The sequence below is a fragment of the Portunus trituberculatus genome, chromosome 43 (genome assembly GCF_017591435.1).
Source record: "Portunus trituberculatus isolate SZX2019 chromosome 43, ASM1759143v1, whole genome shotgun sequence".
NCBI lineage: Eukaryota > Metazoa > Arthropoda > Malacostraca > Decapoda > Portunidae > Portunus > Portunus trituberculatus.
Window position 1 is genome coordinate 14,484,411 of NC_059297.1, and position 19,805 is coordinate 14,504,215.

A 19,805-nucleotide genomic window follows, 5' to 3' on the forward strand; every position below is an offset into this window, starting at 1 on the left:
AGGGAAAGAAAACAAATAATGTACAAGGGAAGAAAACAAGAGAAGTTACTGGGAAAGAGAAGAGACTGGAGAGAGAGAGAGAGAGAGAGAGAGAGAGAGAGAGAGAGAGAGAGAGAGAGAGAGAGAGAGAGAGAGAGAGAGAGAGAGAGAGAGAGAGAGAGAGAGAGAGAGAGAGAGAGAGAGAGAGAGAGAGAGAGAGAGAGGTGGGGGGTTGGCATTATCCTCTCTTGTGTATCATAACGTTGTCTTTATTTATGAGCAAATGCAGTTGGGGGTAGCGATGAGGAGGAGGAGGAGGAGGAGGAGGAGGAGGAGGAGGAGGAGGAGGAGGAGGAGGAGGAGGAGGAGGAGACCAGCAACAGACCTGTTTCGAGGCTGTTTGGTAAGGAGGAGGAGGAGGAGGAGGAGGACAGTACAGGAGAGGAGGAGGAGGAGGAGGAGGAGGAGGAGGAGGAGGAGAGGAGAGAGAGAGGAGAGAGAGAGAGAGAGAGAGAGAGAGAGAGAGAGAGAGAGAGAGAGAGAGAGAGAGAGAGAGAGAGAGAGAGAGAGAGAGAGAGAGAGAGAGAGAGAGAGAGAGAGAGAGAGAGAGAGAGAGAGAGAGAGAGAGAGAGAGAGAGAGGAGCGTACCAGAAGGAAAGTAAGAAGATGGAGAGAAGAGAAAAAAAAAACAAAAACAAAAAAACAAAAAACAAAAACAGGTACTGGTAGAAATACAACCGCATGAGGAGAAAGAAAAAGAAGGAAAGTAAGATGAAGGAATGATGAGGATAGAGAATCGATAAAGGGCAGATGGGAGGAAAGATGAAAGGCAGGGAGAGAAACGAGCAGTGACGGGGAGTAGGAAAACAAGAAAGGGAGAAGAAAGGAGTGGATAGGGAAGATCAGTGTGAGAGGGGGAGGGGGAGAAAGGAGAAAAAGGAATGATAGAGAGAATGGGGGAGGAAGGATGACGAGGGAGTTGAGGTTAGGATGATGGAGATGAAAGGTAAGTGAGGGAGGATAGATGAAAGGAGATGAAGGAGATGGGAGGGAAGTAAAAGAAGGTAATGAAGGGGGGGATGAAGGAGAATGAGGAAGTTGAGGGTAAGATGAGGGAGGTGGTGAGATGAAGGGATGAGGGAGGGGAGATGAGTAGACTGAACGTAGGATGAGTATGATGAGAGAATAGTTCATAGTGAGAGAGGGAAGAGGGAGAGGAAAGGAGGAATGATGTAAGAGAGAGATGAGTGGATTGGGAAAAGAAGATGGGGAATGGAAGGAAGACGAGAATAGTAATGAGATGGAGGGAATGATGAAGGAAGAGAGAGGAGGAATAGCAATGATGTTGAGGGATAGTGAGATGAGCAGTAGCGAGTGGTGGCGCGGGTGGTGAGGGAGGGGGCGTGATCTGCTACACTCAAAGGCCACATTATGCCGCGTCCATTAAGCGATGGAAATGTAAGCAGGAGCCGCCGAGTTATCCCGCCACCCTGCCAGCTAGCGGAGCGGTGGCGGCGGTAGCGATGGCGGTGGCGATGGTGGTGGTGGTGGTGGCGGCGGCAACATCACCACGGACACCGGACTCAGAATCATCCATGGCAGAGAAAAACGACAAAAACTAACACCAGTCAAAAGTGTGGCAGAGGACACATCAAAGGCAGGGAGAGAGCAGCATCGCAGAAGGGCGGCAGTGACACCACGCCGCGCTTGAAACCTGACGGAGATGAAGTGTGAAAGCCAGACCAGGAAACGAAAGGGACATCAGCAGGTGACAGCGGAGACATCAGCAGGAGCAGCAGAGGGAGGTGGACAGCATAATCAGCAGGATCAGCAGACTATAGACCCATCAGCCAAACATTGGAAAGTTGCCATTGTCTAACAAATCTTCTTTCCTACTCCCACATCCAGACTCTTCCCTTCTTTTGTCGGGTACACACACACACACACACACACACACACACACACACACACACACACACACACACACACACACACACACACACACACACACACACACACACACACATTCATTCTCTTCTCCATTTCCTTAATTACTTCTCTGTCTATTATTCTCCCTTAAATTCTAATTTCTTCCTTCTCTCTCTCTCTCTCTCTCTCTCTCTCTCTCTCTCTCTCTCTCTCTCTCTCTCTCTCTCTCTCTCTCTCTCAGTCGCGATCTTTTTTTTTCCAGCCCTTACTTCCTTATCCTCTGTTTACATTTCATTATTTTCCTTCTGTTTTCTTGTCTCCTAATTATCGTCCTTCCTTTGCTGCGCCACCACCCCGTCCTTTGTACCATTCCTCTTTACTTCTGTCTCCTCTTACGTTTCCTTTTCCTTTTTCTCCTTCGTTTCTCAGAAGTTTCGAGTCAAGACCCTTGCTCATATTGGAAGAATCTCTCTCTCTCTCTCTCTCTCTCTCTCTCTCTCTCTCTCTTTCAAAAAGAAAAAAAGAAGCTCAAAGCAGATGAAGAAATGATTGAAATCGATTTTGCACCTCCCCATCCTTCATCCTCTCCTCCCTCATTCGCCTCTTCTCTCCTCCTTCCACATGAGCAGAGGATGGGGCAGACAGACGAGCTGAAAGACCGGGGAGCAGACAGACGGACAAACAGGCTGACAGACAGACTGATATACACACACATACACCGTAACGACGCTAACTTCTGTAGCATACATAATCTTATCACCACGTATTATCATCAACGATAAGTACTTGGATACAGTGTAACATCATCACCTTTATAACGCTACTACTACTACTACTATTTATCTATCTATCTATCTATAACTACTTGAGCTTCACCCAACTGACACACACACACGCATACGCACTCACACACACACACACACACACACACACACACACACACACACACACACACACACACACACACACACACACACACAGTTCTCTCTCTGTTTCAGTATTCAGGGCCGGCTTGGATGATGGCACTAGAGGAAGGAGTAAAGATGGAGGAGATAAGGAGCGGCTAATGAGAGATAAGGCTTCTAATGGTGATGATGGTGCCGCTAAATGGGTGATTAGAATAACTCGGAGTATTGGCAAGAATTCAATACCGTCGGTGCTGGTGATGATGATGGCGGTGGTGGTGGCAGTGATGGTGGTGGTGGTGGTGAGGATGATTATGATGACAATGATAATGATTGTGGTGGTGGTAGTGAATATGATACTGCTGCTGCTACTACTACTACTACTACTACTACTACTACTACTACTACTACTACTACTACTACTACTATTACTACTACTACTACTACTATTACTACAACAACAACAACAACAACAACAACAACTACTACTACTACCACCACAACTACTACTACTACTATTACTACTACTACTACTATTACAACTTGAACTCTTTCAGGAGGGAGGTTTCAAGACAATTATCCTCCAATTTTCGATAATCCTTTCGGACCTTTGTTTAGGGACTGGCATTCTAGTGAGGATATATTTTTTATTTTGCTTCTTTTTAAACCTTTTGTTGTCTTTAGCCAGTGTTTTCCTTACAACAAGAAAAAAACAACAACAACAGCTATCTATACTACATATATCACTATTCATAAACTCTTCTTTTACTACTCTTACTACCACTACTACTATTATTACTACTACTACTACCACTAACAAAATACATCAGTTTAAGGCAGTAACGGAAAGAAAGAGGGAAAAGAGAAGAGGGAAGGTAAGCGGCAGGCATCAATACCAACAGCAGCAGTTCAGCAGTTCAGCTCAACGTCCCATAAAGAACAACAAGGCGAGTATTGGGGTGATGATCGCGAGCAGCGGACGAGGAATCACGGGTTTACATTACGAGGCGGATGCTGAATGGCCCTTTCCACTCCCATCTGTTATCACCAGCACGAGTCCACCAACGCTGCCAAATACGTCCTCGCCTGACGCCTCTAGTTCACCAGGAAAGAGGGTTCACATGTAGCTACGTTTAGATTGGGTTTGGTTTGGGTTGAATTGGGTTGGGTGAGGTTTGTTAGGTTAGGTTCCATTGGTTTGTATTAGAAAAGTTAGGTGAGGTGAGGTGAGGTGAGGTGAGGTGAAGTGAGGTGAGGTAAAGTGTGGTAAGGTAAGGTAAGGTAAGGTAAGGTAAGGTGAGGTGAAGTGAGATAAAGTGAGGTGAGGTAAGGTAAGGTGAAGTGAAGTGTGGTAAGCTGAGGTTAGGATAGGTACTGTTTGATTTTGTTTTAACCTCGGAAGCAGGCTGTCCAACTTTACAACATGTGAACAAAGCTATTTAATTACCACTTCGAGTAGTAGGAAACATACTGTGTTAAATATGCTATGCTTATTACATTGTTCCTTGAACACATCCTTGCACGCCACAAAGACAACTCGGGTAGCTGAATTCGACGTGGTTTCTAAACCTTTCTTAGCGTGTTAAAATCCTTGACACATGAACGGGATTGTCTGACAGCTCGGTAAAAAGAGAGTAATGAGATTACACAATTAAGTCTTCCTCTTCATTCACACAGTTTCCATTAAATCCTAAGACTCTTATATCTGGAAGAAAAAAACCTTATCGTGTAGAGTAAAAAGTAACATTTTAGTCGCAAACACTCAGGGAAGATTATTCCTTGTAGCTTGCGAGAGGAAGGGAAGAGATTGACTAGATAATCTGAACCTGAGTGTTTGGAATTTAATCATTTTGCTCTACTCGAGGGATTGCTTGTCCGCCAGGCCATCTCAACCATCTAAGGAAGGAATCCTCATTACCTCCAAAAAACACATAGGGAACTGAAAGGTACGAATTCCTGCTCTGATGCTCCTTCCTTTCGCAGCGAGTTGAAGGAATGAAACTGAAATACGACGCAAACTGACCAGCTGACCACTTTACTATCTATTAACATATTCCACGTTACTACAACTATCGTGAAAAAACAACACATACATTTTAATAGCATTACAAGCGAGCGAGTTGGAGTAAAGCGCATGTAGTAGTTTTACGGCAATAATTTTGCTAATCCTGAAAACAATAAAGGGGAAGCATCTAGCAGGCAAGGTCAATGTCAGTGGCACTATCAGAGTAATGGAGGCAATACTGGTGTTTGAACGGCTCACGGCGGTGCTGGAATTTACCATCTGTCGGCCATCTGTGTGACGGGACAGGCTGTATGTGTTGTGCTGCGTGGTGTGTTGTGGTGTGCGTGTTTGCGGGGAGGTGTGTTGCGCAGCCTTGACTTGAGAGATATAGGGACGCACACCACGCATACAACAGTCACTCGCCATCACCAGCACACTCTTTCACCAATCACCGCCACTTCCAGCACCGAGGCGTGTGAAGTGACTGAAAGGAATTTTAAGAATGATGCAGAGATCGGAACAAGGAAGATAAATATGCATAGAGAGAGAGAGAGAGAGAGAGAGAGAGAGAGAGAGAGAGAGAGAGAGAGAGAGAGAGAGAGAGAGAGAGAGAGAGAGAGAGAGAGACGAATATACACACAATAGCACTACCACCTCCACTCTCTATCTTTACCACCAACACCACCACCACCACCACCACCACACAGTCATCACACGAGACGGACAGCTGGCAGAAGGGACAATTAACTAAGTAACTTGGCTCATCACTCACCATTCATCACCGCCTGACGCCGCCGGGTGAGATGGTGATGGTGGTGATGATAGCGGTGGTGCGGGTGATGCGGTGGTGATGTGTCGCCTCTCCTTGATGAATGTTGGTGATGCAAATTGGTGGTGATGTGTGTGGTGTTGACAATGGCTTTAATAGAGAGAGAGAGAGAGAGAGAGAGAGAGAGAGAGAGAGAGAGAGAGAGAGAGAGAGAGAGAGAGAGAGAGAGAGAGAGAGAGAGAGAGATACTGGTTTTGTAATGCGGAAATATGGCGTCAATTCTCTCTCTCTCTCTCTCTCTCTCTCTCTCTCTCTCTCTCCACTTGAATCCAAATTTCACTTCACGTTTCACCTTCCTTTCACTCTACGCACCTACGACTATAATGGAGAGAGAGAGAGAGAGAGAGAGAGAGAGAGAGAGAGAGAGAGAGAGAGAGAGAGAGAGAGAGAGAGAGAGAGTCCTGTTGTTGGTGGTGGTGAAGCATTCTGGTGGTGATCGCGATGCTCTTGGTGGTGTGCGGGTGAACACTGGCCTAACAGCCTCATTACCGCCACTGTGATTGCCTCATTTCCTGATAATTTCCTCGCCAATGGTTATCACAGCATCACCTACACCGTCTCCCCCTTCGTCACGACACCTTCACCCATTAACACCGCTATTACTTAATGTCACCACCACCACCACCATCACTACTACTACTACTACTATTACTACTTCTACTACTACTACTGCCGCCGCCATCACTAAAGCTGCCGTCATGCCAAAATAGATACCTATGTAAAAACTCTTCTACTGTCATAACTACTGCCATCATCACCGTAGCGACAGTTGAGATCAGATACCTTCTATTTGGCATCATCATCATCACCTTTCTGAAAGCCACTCACTCGTGTAAAAGCTTTAGTAGAATTATCACCACTATCACCACTATCACCATCAGTTTCCCTACCAATATAATGATAATAGGATAAAACAATAATTATCTTCGTCACTATTTTTTTTTTTTACCGTATGGGCTTTTCACGGGAATTTATGGGCTAAAGCGGATACTTTTTTGGGGTACCTCCTATCTCAAAGCCCACCCGCTAGGAAACCCTTGGCCCGAGTGAGGAAGCCCAACCTACACTCGGACCGTGGACAGGATTCGAACCTGTACGCTTGGAGACCCCTCAGACCCCAAAGCACGCATGGTTCCACTGTACCACGGCGGCTCTTCTAGGACTGTTTACTAATAACTGTACGCATTACCATCCCTACCATTATCATCACCATTACCTTAACGAAAATGGCAAACTGAAAAATACTGCTTCACCTCTTCATCATCCCTATTGCCACCACGAGTAACAAAATAAATAAATAGATAAAAGACAATAAATAGATAAAAACGAGAGTTGTACGAGGACTATACGGACATAACAATTGCTACCATCACCACCATCATCACCATTACAACCACGAGAACGATTAACAAAAACAGCAACAGCAATAGCAATTCATAACAAGCACACACACACACACACACACACACACACACACACACACACACACACACACACACACACACACACACAGCTGCAATACTCACAGTTTGTTCCTGCAGGTCTGACACACTGAGGTTGTATATCACATTTCTGAAACACAAAATCACGCCATCAGAATTTAATGTGAAATGAAATAACGTTAGAAAAAAAAAAAAAAAGTCAGCACATTCACACACACACGTACTGAAAAAGATAGATTATACATGCAATACGAAAAAAAAATAATTCATACTGTAACACGGGTGCGATTACTTTTGCATTACTGTTACTGTTACTATTACTGGGTACGAGTGTATATATAATTTTCCTTCTATTAGTTTCACAAGCTTGCACAAAGGTCAATAGAGTCTTGCGCTGTGTAAACAATTCATAGATTTCGCATTTCATTTCTATATCCTTCGGTTCTCCACAAGTTTGCTCATCTCCGTTCGTTATTAATGTTTTCTTATTTAATTTGCTTTGTCCGTTGTCTCTTCTCCCGCAACCATTCCAGTTTGCATATACTTAACGCTAATGCCAATGAGTATTAACTGCATGATTATCGCTCTTTTTCAATCTTCTTGCTCCCCCTTATTACTGCACATTGTTTATCCATTCGCTTCAATATTCTTCCAAGTATGATGTCTTCTTTCTCTCTCTCTCTCTCTCTCTCTCTCTCTGCACACACACCATAAATCAAGTTCGTTATCCATCGCAGCGCCTCATTCGCTCCTTTGTCTCACTCTCATCCTCCCTTGTATGGACCCAAACGCACCACATTCATCTTCCTTTACCTCGCACACCTACTCTTTCCTTACTTCCATCCCTTCCTTTCATGCACACCCACCTGCTGTCCCTACACACACACACACACACACACACACACACACACACACACACACACGTACCTGCCGCCGACTAGTAGAGAGCCCGAGGAATCATACAAAACCAGCTTGAAGTCCTGCTCAGTCGTGTCGTTCCCCATGAAGCGCATCACCTCGTGGTCCCCTGCAAGGAAAGAAGGGCAGCGTGTTACATACTCTGCTGTACATGTAAGAGTGAATTGTTAGAGAAAATACAGGTAAGACACTCAAAAACAATGGTTAGGACAGTATTCTAATGCTTATTCTATTCCTTAATCCCTTAATGCTTTATATCAATACTTGTTTTCTGTTACTCCCTTTGTATTACATTTCATTGTGTTAAGTTTAGTGGATTTTTAAACGTGAGAATGTCAAAATAGTGGTTAAGACAGTATTCTACTCAGCGTTTTTTTTTTCTATTATTCTTATTCTATTCTTTTATTCCTTAATGCTTTATATCAGTACTTGTTTTCTGCTACCCCGTTTGTACTATATTTTGTGATGTTAGGTTCAGGGTATTTTCAAACGTGAGACTGTCAAAATAATGGTTAGATCAGTATTCTACCCAATATCTTTTAATTCGTATTCTGTTTCTTCATCCCTAAATGCTTCGTATCAGTCCTTGTTTTATGTTAATCCCTTTGTATATTTTATTTGGTTAGGTTTTGTGTATTTTGCAAACGTTTCTGTGTCTTGTCTGAACTTTTAACTAACGGGGTGTACAATAGCGGGTTTCACTGTCATTTTCAAGGATGTTTGTCTGATTCTAGCGATAGTTTGCCCTAAATTCCTCACCATCAACAGAGAAAGTACACAATTGTGAGAACTCTATGGACCGTATTTGTCTCTTGGAGGGAATAAAGCTTTTTGGAATACGAGCCTTGAGGTAAAAAAAAAAAAATTCTTCCTACACAGATAAGAAAAGAAAAGCAAGGTGAGGGTAAAAGTGGTACAGATGGAGGAGGAGGAGGAGGAGGAGGAGGAGGAGGAGGAGGAGGAGGAGGAGGAGGAGGAGGAGGAGGAGGAGGAGGAGGAGGAGAAGAAGGAGGAGAAGAAGAAGAAGAAGAAGAAGAAGAAGAAGAAGAAGAAGAAGAAGAAGAAGAAGGAGAAGAAGAAGAAGATGAAGAAGAAGAAAACAATAAGAAAAGAAAACAAGAAGTAAAACGAGAGGAAAACAGCAATAATAAGAAAAAAGACAAAAACAAGAAGAAAAAGAAGAAAACAATAAGAAGAAAAGTAAACAAGAAGTAAAAGGAGAAGAAAACAACAATAAGAAGAAAAAAGACAAAAACAACAACAACAACAAGAGTAAAAAGAAGAAAACAAAAAGAAGAAAAAGAAGAAAAAGCAAGAAAAAAAAATTGATAATCTAACAAACCATTAATCACAACCAAAAACACTCAATTCAACCACGTCACAAACCTAACCACTACATTAGCACACTAACCACCTACAACCACAACAGAACACCCGTTTCACTACCATTTTCCTCCCCACCCACCCTCCCTCCATCTATCCATCCATCCCTAAACCTCCATTCTTCTTTCCTTTCCAGCATGAATACCCGTCCATTCTTTACCTCTCTGTTCCACGTGCTTCATGAATCCCTATCCATCTCTGTCCACTCACCCTCCCCCGCCTGTCTATACTTCAGGGGCGTGATAGACAAGCCGGCGGGTCATTCATATTCCATTCTGATTGGATGAAGCAACGAGGCAGACCTCCACGAAGTACTAGGAACACAATACTACAGAGGGAGAGAAGTGAAGGGCGCGGCGTCCAGAGTGTGGCAGGGAGAGGGGAGACAAAGAGAGAGATGAAGAGAGAGACAGAGGGGGAGAGGTGTGGAGAACAAGATGTAGAATAAAGGAAGGAGAAAGAAACGGGGAGAGAAATGGAGAAATGGAGACGAATGAACGGAAGAGAAGTGAGAAAAGGCGATAAGCGAAGTAAAAGAGAAACATGGAAAGACGATTGAAGGGAAAATGAAAGCAATTGGAGAAGGAAAGTGGTAAGAAAGGAAGACATGGAGTGAAAGGCAGAGAGAAAGGGAAAATAAAAAATGAGTGAAAGGGAGAAGAGGAGATGAGAGGGATGGCAGGAGAGAGGAATGAAGGGAATGAAAGGAAGTGGGAAAGAAAAGAGGAAAAAAAGGAGACGTGGAGAGAGAGAGAGAGAGAGAGAGAGAGAGAGAGAGAGAGAGAGAGAGAGAGAGAGAGAGAGAGAGAGAGAGAGAGAGAGAGATTGAAAAGGTGACATGTAGAGAATGACTAAAAAGGAAGAGACAGGAAGGAAAACAGTGAGGAGGAAACAGGAGGAAACAAGACAAAGGAAACAAAAAGGATGAAAAAAATTGCGAAAAGAGAAGAAACATAGATAGAGAAATATAGATAATAAAATGAGGGAAGCAAAAGGAAGAAGGAAAAAACGAATGTAGGGAGAGATAAAAGAAGCGAAAAGAGGATGTGGTTTGAAGTGATGAAGGAGGAGGAGGAGGAGGAGGAGGAGGAGGAGGAGGAGGAGAGGAGGAGGAGGAGGAGGAGGAGGAGGAGGAATAGGGTGGGGGTCTGGGGCAGCGAGCAGGCAAGATTGGGACGAGACAGAATGAGTGATGGGGAGAGAGAGAGAGAGAGAGAGAGAGAGAGAGAGAGAGAGAGAGAGAGAGAGAGAGAGAGAGAGAAGCAGAATCATTACATTTAAACATTACTTTTAAATGCGACTCTTAACACACAACAATACACATAATGGAGAAAAAAATAGACAATAAACAAATAATAAAATGAAAAAAAATGAAAAAAAATCCATAAAAGAAAATTCATAAAAGAAAAAACGAAAAAAAAAAATACACAAACATTTCATCTATCTATTTATTCATCTATTCATCGTTCAGAGCGTAGAGGGAAGAAAAAAAAAAACGTAATACAATGAATAATGAAATTTTTATATATATATATATATATATATATATATATATATATATATATATATATATATATATATATATATATATATATATATATAACTAAGAGCGAGGAAAAGGCAGCTGTGGTGAGGGAGGAGAGTGGAGAGGGTGATGGATAATGACAGGAGGAGGAGGAGGAGGAGGAGGAGGAGGAGGAGGAGGAGGAGGAGGAGGAGGAGGACTAAAACTGTTCGTAACATGGACACATCCTAGAGAGAGAGAGAGAGAGAGAGAGAGAGAGAGAGAGAGAGAGAGAGAGAGAGAGAGAGAGAGAGAGAGAGAGAGAGAGAGAGAGAGAGAGAAGAAAGGAGAGCAGCGGAGGGAAAGGGGAGGAAAGGGCTGATAACAAGGTAGGAAGGAGTAATTTCGTGAATGGCTGGTTACTGCCTGATGACGGAGAGAGAGAGAGAGAGAGAGAGAGAGAGAGAGAGAGAGAGAGAGAGAGAGAGAGAGAGAGAGAGAGAGAGAGAGAGAGAGAGAGAGAGAGAGAGAGAGAGAGAGAGAGAGAGAGAGAGAGAGAGAGAGAGAAGGGATTGTAAAGGGAAGAGAGGGAAAAACGGAGTAAAACACAAAAGGGAAGAGGACCGATGAAAATGGAGGGCAGACAAAAGGTGATACTTGGTTGAATTTGATATATTCCTTTGATTAAAAAAAATATTAGTATAGTGTGTGTGTGTGTGTGTGTGTGTGTGTGTGTGTGTGTGTGTGTGTGTGTGTGTGTTAAGGTGAGGGAAAGGAGAGGAAAGGAGTGGCAGGAAGAGAAAGGACGGAGGTAAAATCCTTTGATCAATGTTCTGAGTTTAGTTTCTCTCTCTCTCTCTCTCTCTCTCTCTCTCTCTCTCTCTCTCTTAAAATTACTCTCTTTCGCTCTTTTCGATAAACATTCCCCAAGGCGTTGCGTGATACCTTTATCGTGACACCTTAATACAATCAGTCAAGAAACCAACTACATATTGTTACTCAATTCATCATCACTTTCTTAAACCACGTGCTGCTTCTCTCTTCACTCTCACCAACGCCACACTCACTTGCACCAATTAAAAAACAATCTCTAACATTCATATAAGTTTTTCTTACTCCAGTAATAATCATACCACTGCATTCAGAAGACTCTTAAACCATTCAGTATCATGACACATTTTCATATTTATTCTACTTACTATTTGACGATTTTGTACAGTTTTAAAATCTTATGTGGTGCAAGAAATAGTGACAACCCTGACCATTAATCTTCTGATCTTTATGGATACTTGCTAATGTAAATAAAATAGTGTAATCGTACCCTAAACTCAAGGTAAAAGTGAGTCTTATTACTGAAGGAGTTAAAGTAAGTTACACGGGCTTCTAAGGGTGTTTTTATGGTTCTAATGACAGACTAATGAAATTTTTTTTACATTATAATCAGGAAAAGCAGTCTTGAGACTCCGACTAATCATCTCTGTGGCCTTTGTAAATAGCCGTGATGAGAAAGCAGAGCGTTTCCGAGTACTTGCCAAAGACTGAGGTACGGTACAGCACAGAACGACACTGCATCACCTACACCCTTCCTCTTTAAGACAACAACACAGGTACATAGACTTGCATGAAAACCTCGTTAGAAAATACACGTGTACCTTCACGAAACAAGTCTCTTAGAAAAAAGTAAGTATACACTCTCGTGGAAGACACTATACTCAGACACAAACCTGCAGGAAAGTGCCCTTCAAAAAAATACATACCGCTTTGAAAGGAAGGAAAGTGAGGAGGAGGAGGAGGAGAATGAAAGTGAGTTTGGAGGAGGGTGAGGGTGTGGGTGAATGAGGTGGGGGGTGTCTCCAAACACGCTGCATTACGAATACTCTACAAAACTCATAGCTCAATGAAAAAAGAGGAAGAGGAACTTTGTAGAATGACATGAAAAGGCTTCAGATTTAAAATACACATGTACAAACACGTTCTCTCTCTCTCTCTCTCTCTCTCTCTCTCTCTCTCTCTCTCTCTCTCTCTCATGAAACCGAGTGCCTAAAAAATATTATAAAAGAAAATGTTAAATGGCTGAGCAAGAAGAGTTGAGAGAATGGTGGGTAGAAGCTTACAGATACTCAAGGTCAAGATGTCTAGACTAAACCCTTTCACTGCTAACCAAATTTCCTTCTTAAGCGCGTATAACTTGGAGGCACTATTTTTGTGCTAAGCCCTCGTAAACAATTCTATAGCTTAAAACTAAATTAACCTTCTGCTTCCTTTCTCTTCTCTTATGTGTCTCTCTGCAAAGGGTTTACAGGACTAGGAAGGTGAAGGAAGGATGACCATAGCTGTAGATAAGATGATTTCACTACACAAGAAGGCCCAAAACTAGAAAACCTTAATGGTATTTTTTGTGACGTTTTCTCAAGTAGGTGATAGGCATTTTACTCCTCTACCGAATGTAATGAAAATATTGTGTATATATCAAACGGCACTTTACAAATCATACTTCTGAACACTTCCACGCCGTACCTCCTCTACTTTCAAAGCATATCAAGTTGGAGAAACAGATTCTCAGGATGTTTTTATGATTGTAGGAGCAGATTACCAAAAAATTCTACAATATCAACAGATGAAACAGTCTTGGGAACCTGGCCAATCATCTCTGTGGACTTGGAAAATACTCGTGGTGAGAGAGCAGAGCAGAGCGGTTCTGATTGCCGAACAGTGACACAGGAACACGGAAACAAGAGGAGTGTGGCGAGTATCAAGTTTAAAAAGAATTCCAGTAAATCTTGCCGACTTTTACACGAGTCTTTACTGGTTGGGTTTGATAACTGTATATTTGTTGCACTTCTGTGTGTTCAAGGGTATATTTTGCTGTGTATTTGTTATGCTAGAGAATGTTACAATTTTGTCGATGGACGGAAATGATTTTGTATATCTATATAATACTAACCATTGTTTTATATTTGGTTGTCATTATGCTACACTAATAGTTTAATTTACTACAACTGCTACTATTGTCATTATTATTACTACTACTTCATAGTGGAAAAGATGGTGAGCGTGGGATCGGGCAGACGTCTATGCGTAGGTTCGAATCCCACCACATACCGTCTTGAAACTTCGCTATATGTCGAGTGGTTTAAAGTTACCTACATGTCACCATGATACCCAGGTTCTAGGTGATATGGGCCCTAATATGGGTACCACTATAAATAAAATTGCCTGCGCCACTAAAGGGTGGAAGCTTAAGAGCGCTTCCCATACTCTTCAAATATACCCACAGACGCTATAGGCCATAACATAGAAAAGGAGAAAACTACTACTACTACGACTACTGCTAATCATTATTATAAATACTCTTATTATTCTCCCTATTACTCCTACTCCTACTTCTATTCCAACTACTACTGCTACTACTACTATTACTACTATCACTATCACTGCTTTTATCATTACTACTACTACTACTATTACTACTACTACTACTACTACTACTACTACTACAACTACCAACTTATAATGACACAAAAGGGGAAAAAAATGTAATGAGTTGACTACATAAATTGCCTTCCCCCCACTATTGTATGTCAAGCGACGGGAGAAAAGACACTATATAAAAAAAAGAAAGAAAAAAAAAAGAGGGGAAAAAACTAGAATGGGACGCCGAGGGGAAAATTAAATGGAGCGAATTTTATAGTCAAACAAAATGGGAGGGAAAAAAAAAAAACGAAAAAAAAAAAAAAGTTATGTAAAGCAATACTGTGTGGTGGTGTTATGGAAGGGGTGGGTGAAAGGAAGGGTTAAATAAAGCCACAGTTAGAAAGGGAAAGAAATGGAAGAGGAAGAAAAAGGAACAAAAAAAACCATACCATGCGTCTACCAACAGAACGAAAAAAAAAAAAAAAAACAGGGAAAGAGAGAGAGAGAGAGAAAGAGAGAGAGAGATGGGCAACGTAAAAGAGGAGGCTAAGTCGGAGGGAAAAGGAAAAGGATGGAAAAGTTGGAAGAATAGGAAAAGAAAGGGAGAAGAAAAAAGTTTGGGGAAAAGTTAAGAGGCAAGGAAAGTAAAACAAAAAAAGAGGAAGTGAATGGAAAAAGTAAAAGAACAAAGAAAGAAAAAGAAAGGAGAAGAAAAGAAGAAACTGAGGAAGGAAATAAAGTAAGAGATGAAAATAAAAGAAAAGAAAGAACGATATGGAAGGAAAAGGAAAGTAAAAGGAAGGAATGGAAAAGAGAAGAGTAAGAAGACAGCCAATGAAAGAAAAGAGAGGAGAAACAATAAAGGAAAATAAAGAAAGAAGACAAGTAAGGACAGGAGGATCTTACACAACGTCTGTCTGTCTCCCTGTCTGTATGTCCGGGAAAGAAAATTAAAGAAAATTATCTTCCAATTGAATTTAAACTCAAGTCACTCTGAGAAAATCAAAAGGAAATGAAAAATAACTTTCTTTATTCTTCTTTTCCACTTCACCACACACACACACACACACACACACACACACACACATCTGCGTTACTACAAGGCTGAAAGTTTTAATATAGGCAGAGAGTTTCCCTTCCCTTCCCTTCCCTTCCCTTCATCCTTTCATCCCTTCACAAATCTACTTCTCCCCATCCATCCCTTCTTCAAACCCACGGCCCGTCACAACTGGCTTAACTAACATTAATGAGCAAAATGGGAGCAGGACAGACTGGCTAGGGAGCGTCTAGCTGGCTGCGCTAAGGTTGAATAGAAGCGAGACAGGATGGCACCGGGGAGAGACTGGGGCCGAGGTAAGTCTGCCTTAAAACCCGAGGGAAAAAATGTGTCTAAAATGTTTCCTTAATTTTCTTCTTCCACCCGTGAAATTTTCTCTCTCTCTCTCTCTCTCTCTCTCTCCGTGTGTGTGTGTGTGTGTGTGTGTGTGTGTGTGTGTGTGTGTGTGTGTGTGTGTGTGTGTGTGTGTGTGTGTGTGTGTGTGTGTGTGTGTGTGTGTGTGTGTGTGTGTGTGTGTGTGTGTGCGCATTTGCGTTATATAGTCTATCTTAATCTTTGGCAGTCTATATCTGTCTCTTAGTCAGTCAGTTTTTGTCTCTCTTTGTTCTCTCTCTCTCTCTCTCTCTCTCTCACACACCGATGACTAGCTTCCCGTCAGAATAATTGAGTAAGTGGTGAGCAAAAAAAGGGTCGTGTGTGTATTAGCGATATTAATGTTTGTTGAAATAAGTAACGACCGCGCTGTCCGATAACACGAAACGCGACCACGCTAGGAAATCCGCTCTTTGTTTTCCGACCAAGACCGACTAAGGCTTCATTATGGCCTCGCTAAAGCGGTGGAATTGTCGGGTATAAACGGGACGCGCCATTTCACACAGCTCTAGTTAGGTATGTAGGTTAGATAGGTGAAGGGGAATGTATGACAGGGGGCAAAATAAATAATAACTAAATGTGATCACGGTACGATGAAAAGTGGAAGTGAAAAAGGGAAAAATATGTACATTTGTTTGTGATATTTTTCCTTTGTTTTTTTTTTTATTGGGTTTTCTTTGTGCGCGTTTTCTGATCCTCTATTGTTTTTTTTTTTTTGTATTTGCATGTAGTAATTCCCCTTCTCTCTCTCTCTCTCTCTCTCTCTCTCTCTCTCTCTCTTTCCTTCTTTGCATTGTTTGTGTTTTCTTTCCCTTTATCTTTCTTACCATGTATTTTTGTATTCCAATCTTCAGTCCTTTCTTCATATATTTGCGTTCTAATTCGCATGTTTTCTTCTTTATGTATTTCCGTTCTGTAATCATCCACACTTTTCCAAGTAAAATTACGAGAGAGAGAGAGAGAGAGAGAGAGAGAGAGAGAGAGAGAGAGAGAGAGAGAGAGAGAGAGAGAGAGAGAGAGAGAGAGAGAGAGAGAGAGAGAGAGAGAGAGAGAGAGAGAGAGAAATGCTCGGCGATTCCTACGATAAACTGAAATTCAAGCAGGAAGACTAACATATTTTTTCTCCTTTACATAATAACAGCAAAGGCCACGGCTCCCAACACACATGCAGTGCAGCTTAATCCCTCCTTCCCTCCCTCCCTTCCTCCAGACAGCCACGGCCAACCGGCGATGTAGCGGGATATTACACCCATGCACGGCCATTGACAGAAGTGAAGCATATTCTTTTTCAAGGGCAAGAAATTCGGTCAAGGGGGAAACGGAAGACTTCGATAAACGGCCACAGAAATACAAACAACAAAAATGAGGAGACAGATACAAGAATAAAGAAACAAAAAAATAAAGAAGTACACGGATAAATAAAGAGAAAAGATGGATGGATGGATGGATAAATAAACCAATACTTAAGTAACAACCTACATAAATAACAGTAAATCTAGAATAAATAAATACTGGAAGGATACGCGAGTGTGTGCATGCGAGTTCCTGTGTACAGTAGGGCAAAGGAAGGAAGGCAAGAGCAGAACAAGTAGAAAACCAGACGGAGAGATGAGATATGAAGTTTCGCCGGGTTGGACCAGAAGGGCAGCCGCCAGAGATGAGCGGAGAAGATTAGTGGAGGCTTTCTGCTGCAGTGAAATCATAGAGACTGAGGAAAATGATGATGACATAAACTGAGCCATTTCCATTACAGCCTGGTAGTAGTGGCGTCATGAAGCTCCAGTGCAAACAGATGCGGCAAGCAGGCATTACTCCTTATTCACGATGTCGTCTGGAAGTGAAATAAACTCCTGACTTGTACATACGACGACTATAACGCTACATCACCATTAGCTCTTCAATAAATGTGGCCTCAACTGACGTCTCGCACACGCTACACCACCACCACCACCACCACCAGCCAGTCAGCCAACCAGCCACCACTAGACGGGACTCAAACTCTATTTATTATACGTTTTCCTTCCGGCGATGAACGGTTGTTTAAGGCGCAACGAGGGGAATACGATGATAGTACTTATCTCTCTCTTAACTCTCTCGACGCTACGGAAACGGATTATCTTTCGTGCGGCGACAAGTTAAGCTGCTTCACCTGCGTCTTGAAAACTCTTCACAGAAAGTAGAAAACGATGAAGGGAATGAAAGAAAATGTACACAGCGGATAGGAAAACACGTGAGATAGAGATAAGAGTACAATAATGCAGAAAAGGAGACAGCAGATAGGTACTGGAAGAACGAGAACAGAGAACACAGGCAGAAAATGACACAATGTACTCCCAAAGAGCCAGAAAATGTGTGAGATACGGAAAGCGAAATAATGAAAAATAGACACGAGGAACCAGAAAGAAAGAGGAAAGAGGATGAAAACAACATGACACAAGAGGAACGGGAGGGGAGGTGGAGGAAACTGGAAGGAATATGAGGCTTAGGGGAAGGGAGAGGGTTTAAGGAATCCTCCCTAAAGGCTTACCCTTCCTACCCCAGGGCAAAGGCGGCTTATTACACTGATTTAGTGGAGGCAGAACGTCAGCCAGCCTGCCTTGTTATACTCCTGGCGGGCGAGCGTCAGCCAGCCTGCTTTATGTGGGAAGAAAGGAAGGAGTGAGAGAGGAGGAAGAAGAGCAGGGAGGACAAAGAGGAGAGGACACGAAAAATGGTAGGTTGTAAACTGGAAAAATACACATAAATGAAAGACTGTAATGGAAAGAGATGAGAGAAGCGGTGGGAGGGAGAGAGAGGGTAGGCGGGATGAATTGAGGGAAAGAGAGAGGCATGATAAAGGGAGAGACGGATGGAAGGGAGGAAGGAAGGAGGATCAAGGCAACACAATAATCTGATTACCAAAACCCAATTCACTTTCGATTTACCAAATTTAAAACTGTTTTCGGGGAACATTAGAGTCTTCATGCACGAAGGCTAGAAACACACACACACACACACACACACACACACACACACACACACACACACACACACACACACACACACACACACACAGACGAGCGCGTTGATCGTTTTATGTTCCTCGTTTAGTATCGGGATCCCTTCATATTCTTCTTTCTTCTTTATCCTCGTATTTTTTGAAGCCGCTCCTTCCCTCTCCTCCATCATCAGTCTTTTCATTACGTTGTCTTCCTTCCAATTTCTTCTCCTACCAACGTTTTCTTTCACCTTTTCTTCACGTTCTTTGTCATCATCATCGTTGTCTTCCTCCTCTTCCTTCTCCTTGCCTCACGGAAACAATGAGTTGCTAGTCTTGGAGGAAACTCAAATGAAGGAAGAGAAATAGAGACGAAGGGCTATGTTGTGCTCTCTCTCTTCCCTCCCTTCCACCTCTATTCCTATCGGTGCCCCCAAGGAATAGATGACTAAGTGAATTGTCACCTTGATGTACCCACCCCCCTGTCACCCTCCTTCACCGCCACCTCCGTTCCCAGACACTGCTGCCCCTCACCTGTCGCCCCCTCACTTGACAGTCGCCCTTCACTTTCCAGACTCCCGTCCTGGCCATTACCTTGCCGCTACCTGCCTTGTCTCTCAACAAAACCCCTTGTACATCCACATAACCCTCCACCCTGCAGCTCCGCCACCCTACCCCTTCCCGCTCCCGTACCTGTCACCTCATCCCCATGCACTTTTCCACTCCTTTATTCCATTTTCTCCCCGTTACTTAAGCGTATTTAAAGGGAAAATGAGATGATTCAGCGATATAAGTTTTTAACACACTGGTAGCAGAAAAGGAGGGCGAGGAGGAGGAGCAGAAAAGAAAGCATTATTCTGAAGCCAATAACTTATTCGTGGAATCAGCGGCTTACTCAGTCTCAGATCGTGAATTTTCGTGTTTTTTTTTTGTTTGCTGTGACTGATACTTATATTCTTTAGTTTATAATCTGTTATTACGAGTCTTGTGTTAAGTTATAGTGCTTAGAAAAAAAAAAAAGAAATACATGAAAATTAAAGCAATGGATGAAATGACATCAACCTTTGATAACAGCGAAAGTCATGTTTTTT

The 19,805-nt window shown here is 42.6% G+C and overlaps 1 protein-coding gene across 3 annotated transcripts in view; it reads right to left on the reverse strand.

The window, feature by feature from the left end:
• The window catches only part of LOC123518454 (semaphorin-1A-like), a 43,197-nt gene extending 35,084 nt beyond the window's left edge, over positions 1 to 8,113 (reverse strand). For all 3 annotated transcript variants that reach the window (XM_045279273.1, XM_045279272.1, XM_045279274.1), the window contains exons 1-2: positions 8,017 to 8,113; positions 7,174 to 7,219 (exon numbers count right to left, since the gene is read on the reverse strand). In XM_045279273.1, the coding sequence (XP_045135208.1) occupies positions 7,174 to 7,219; positions 8,017 to 8,102 (132 nt within the window). In that variant the 5' untranslated portion in view covers positions 8,103 to 8,113. The remainder of the gene's footprint in view (positions 1 to 7,173; positions 7,220 to 8,016) is intronic.
• Between the last annotated feature and the right edge of the window lie 11,692 nt (positions 8,114 to 19,805).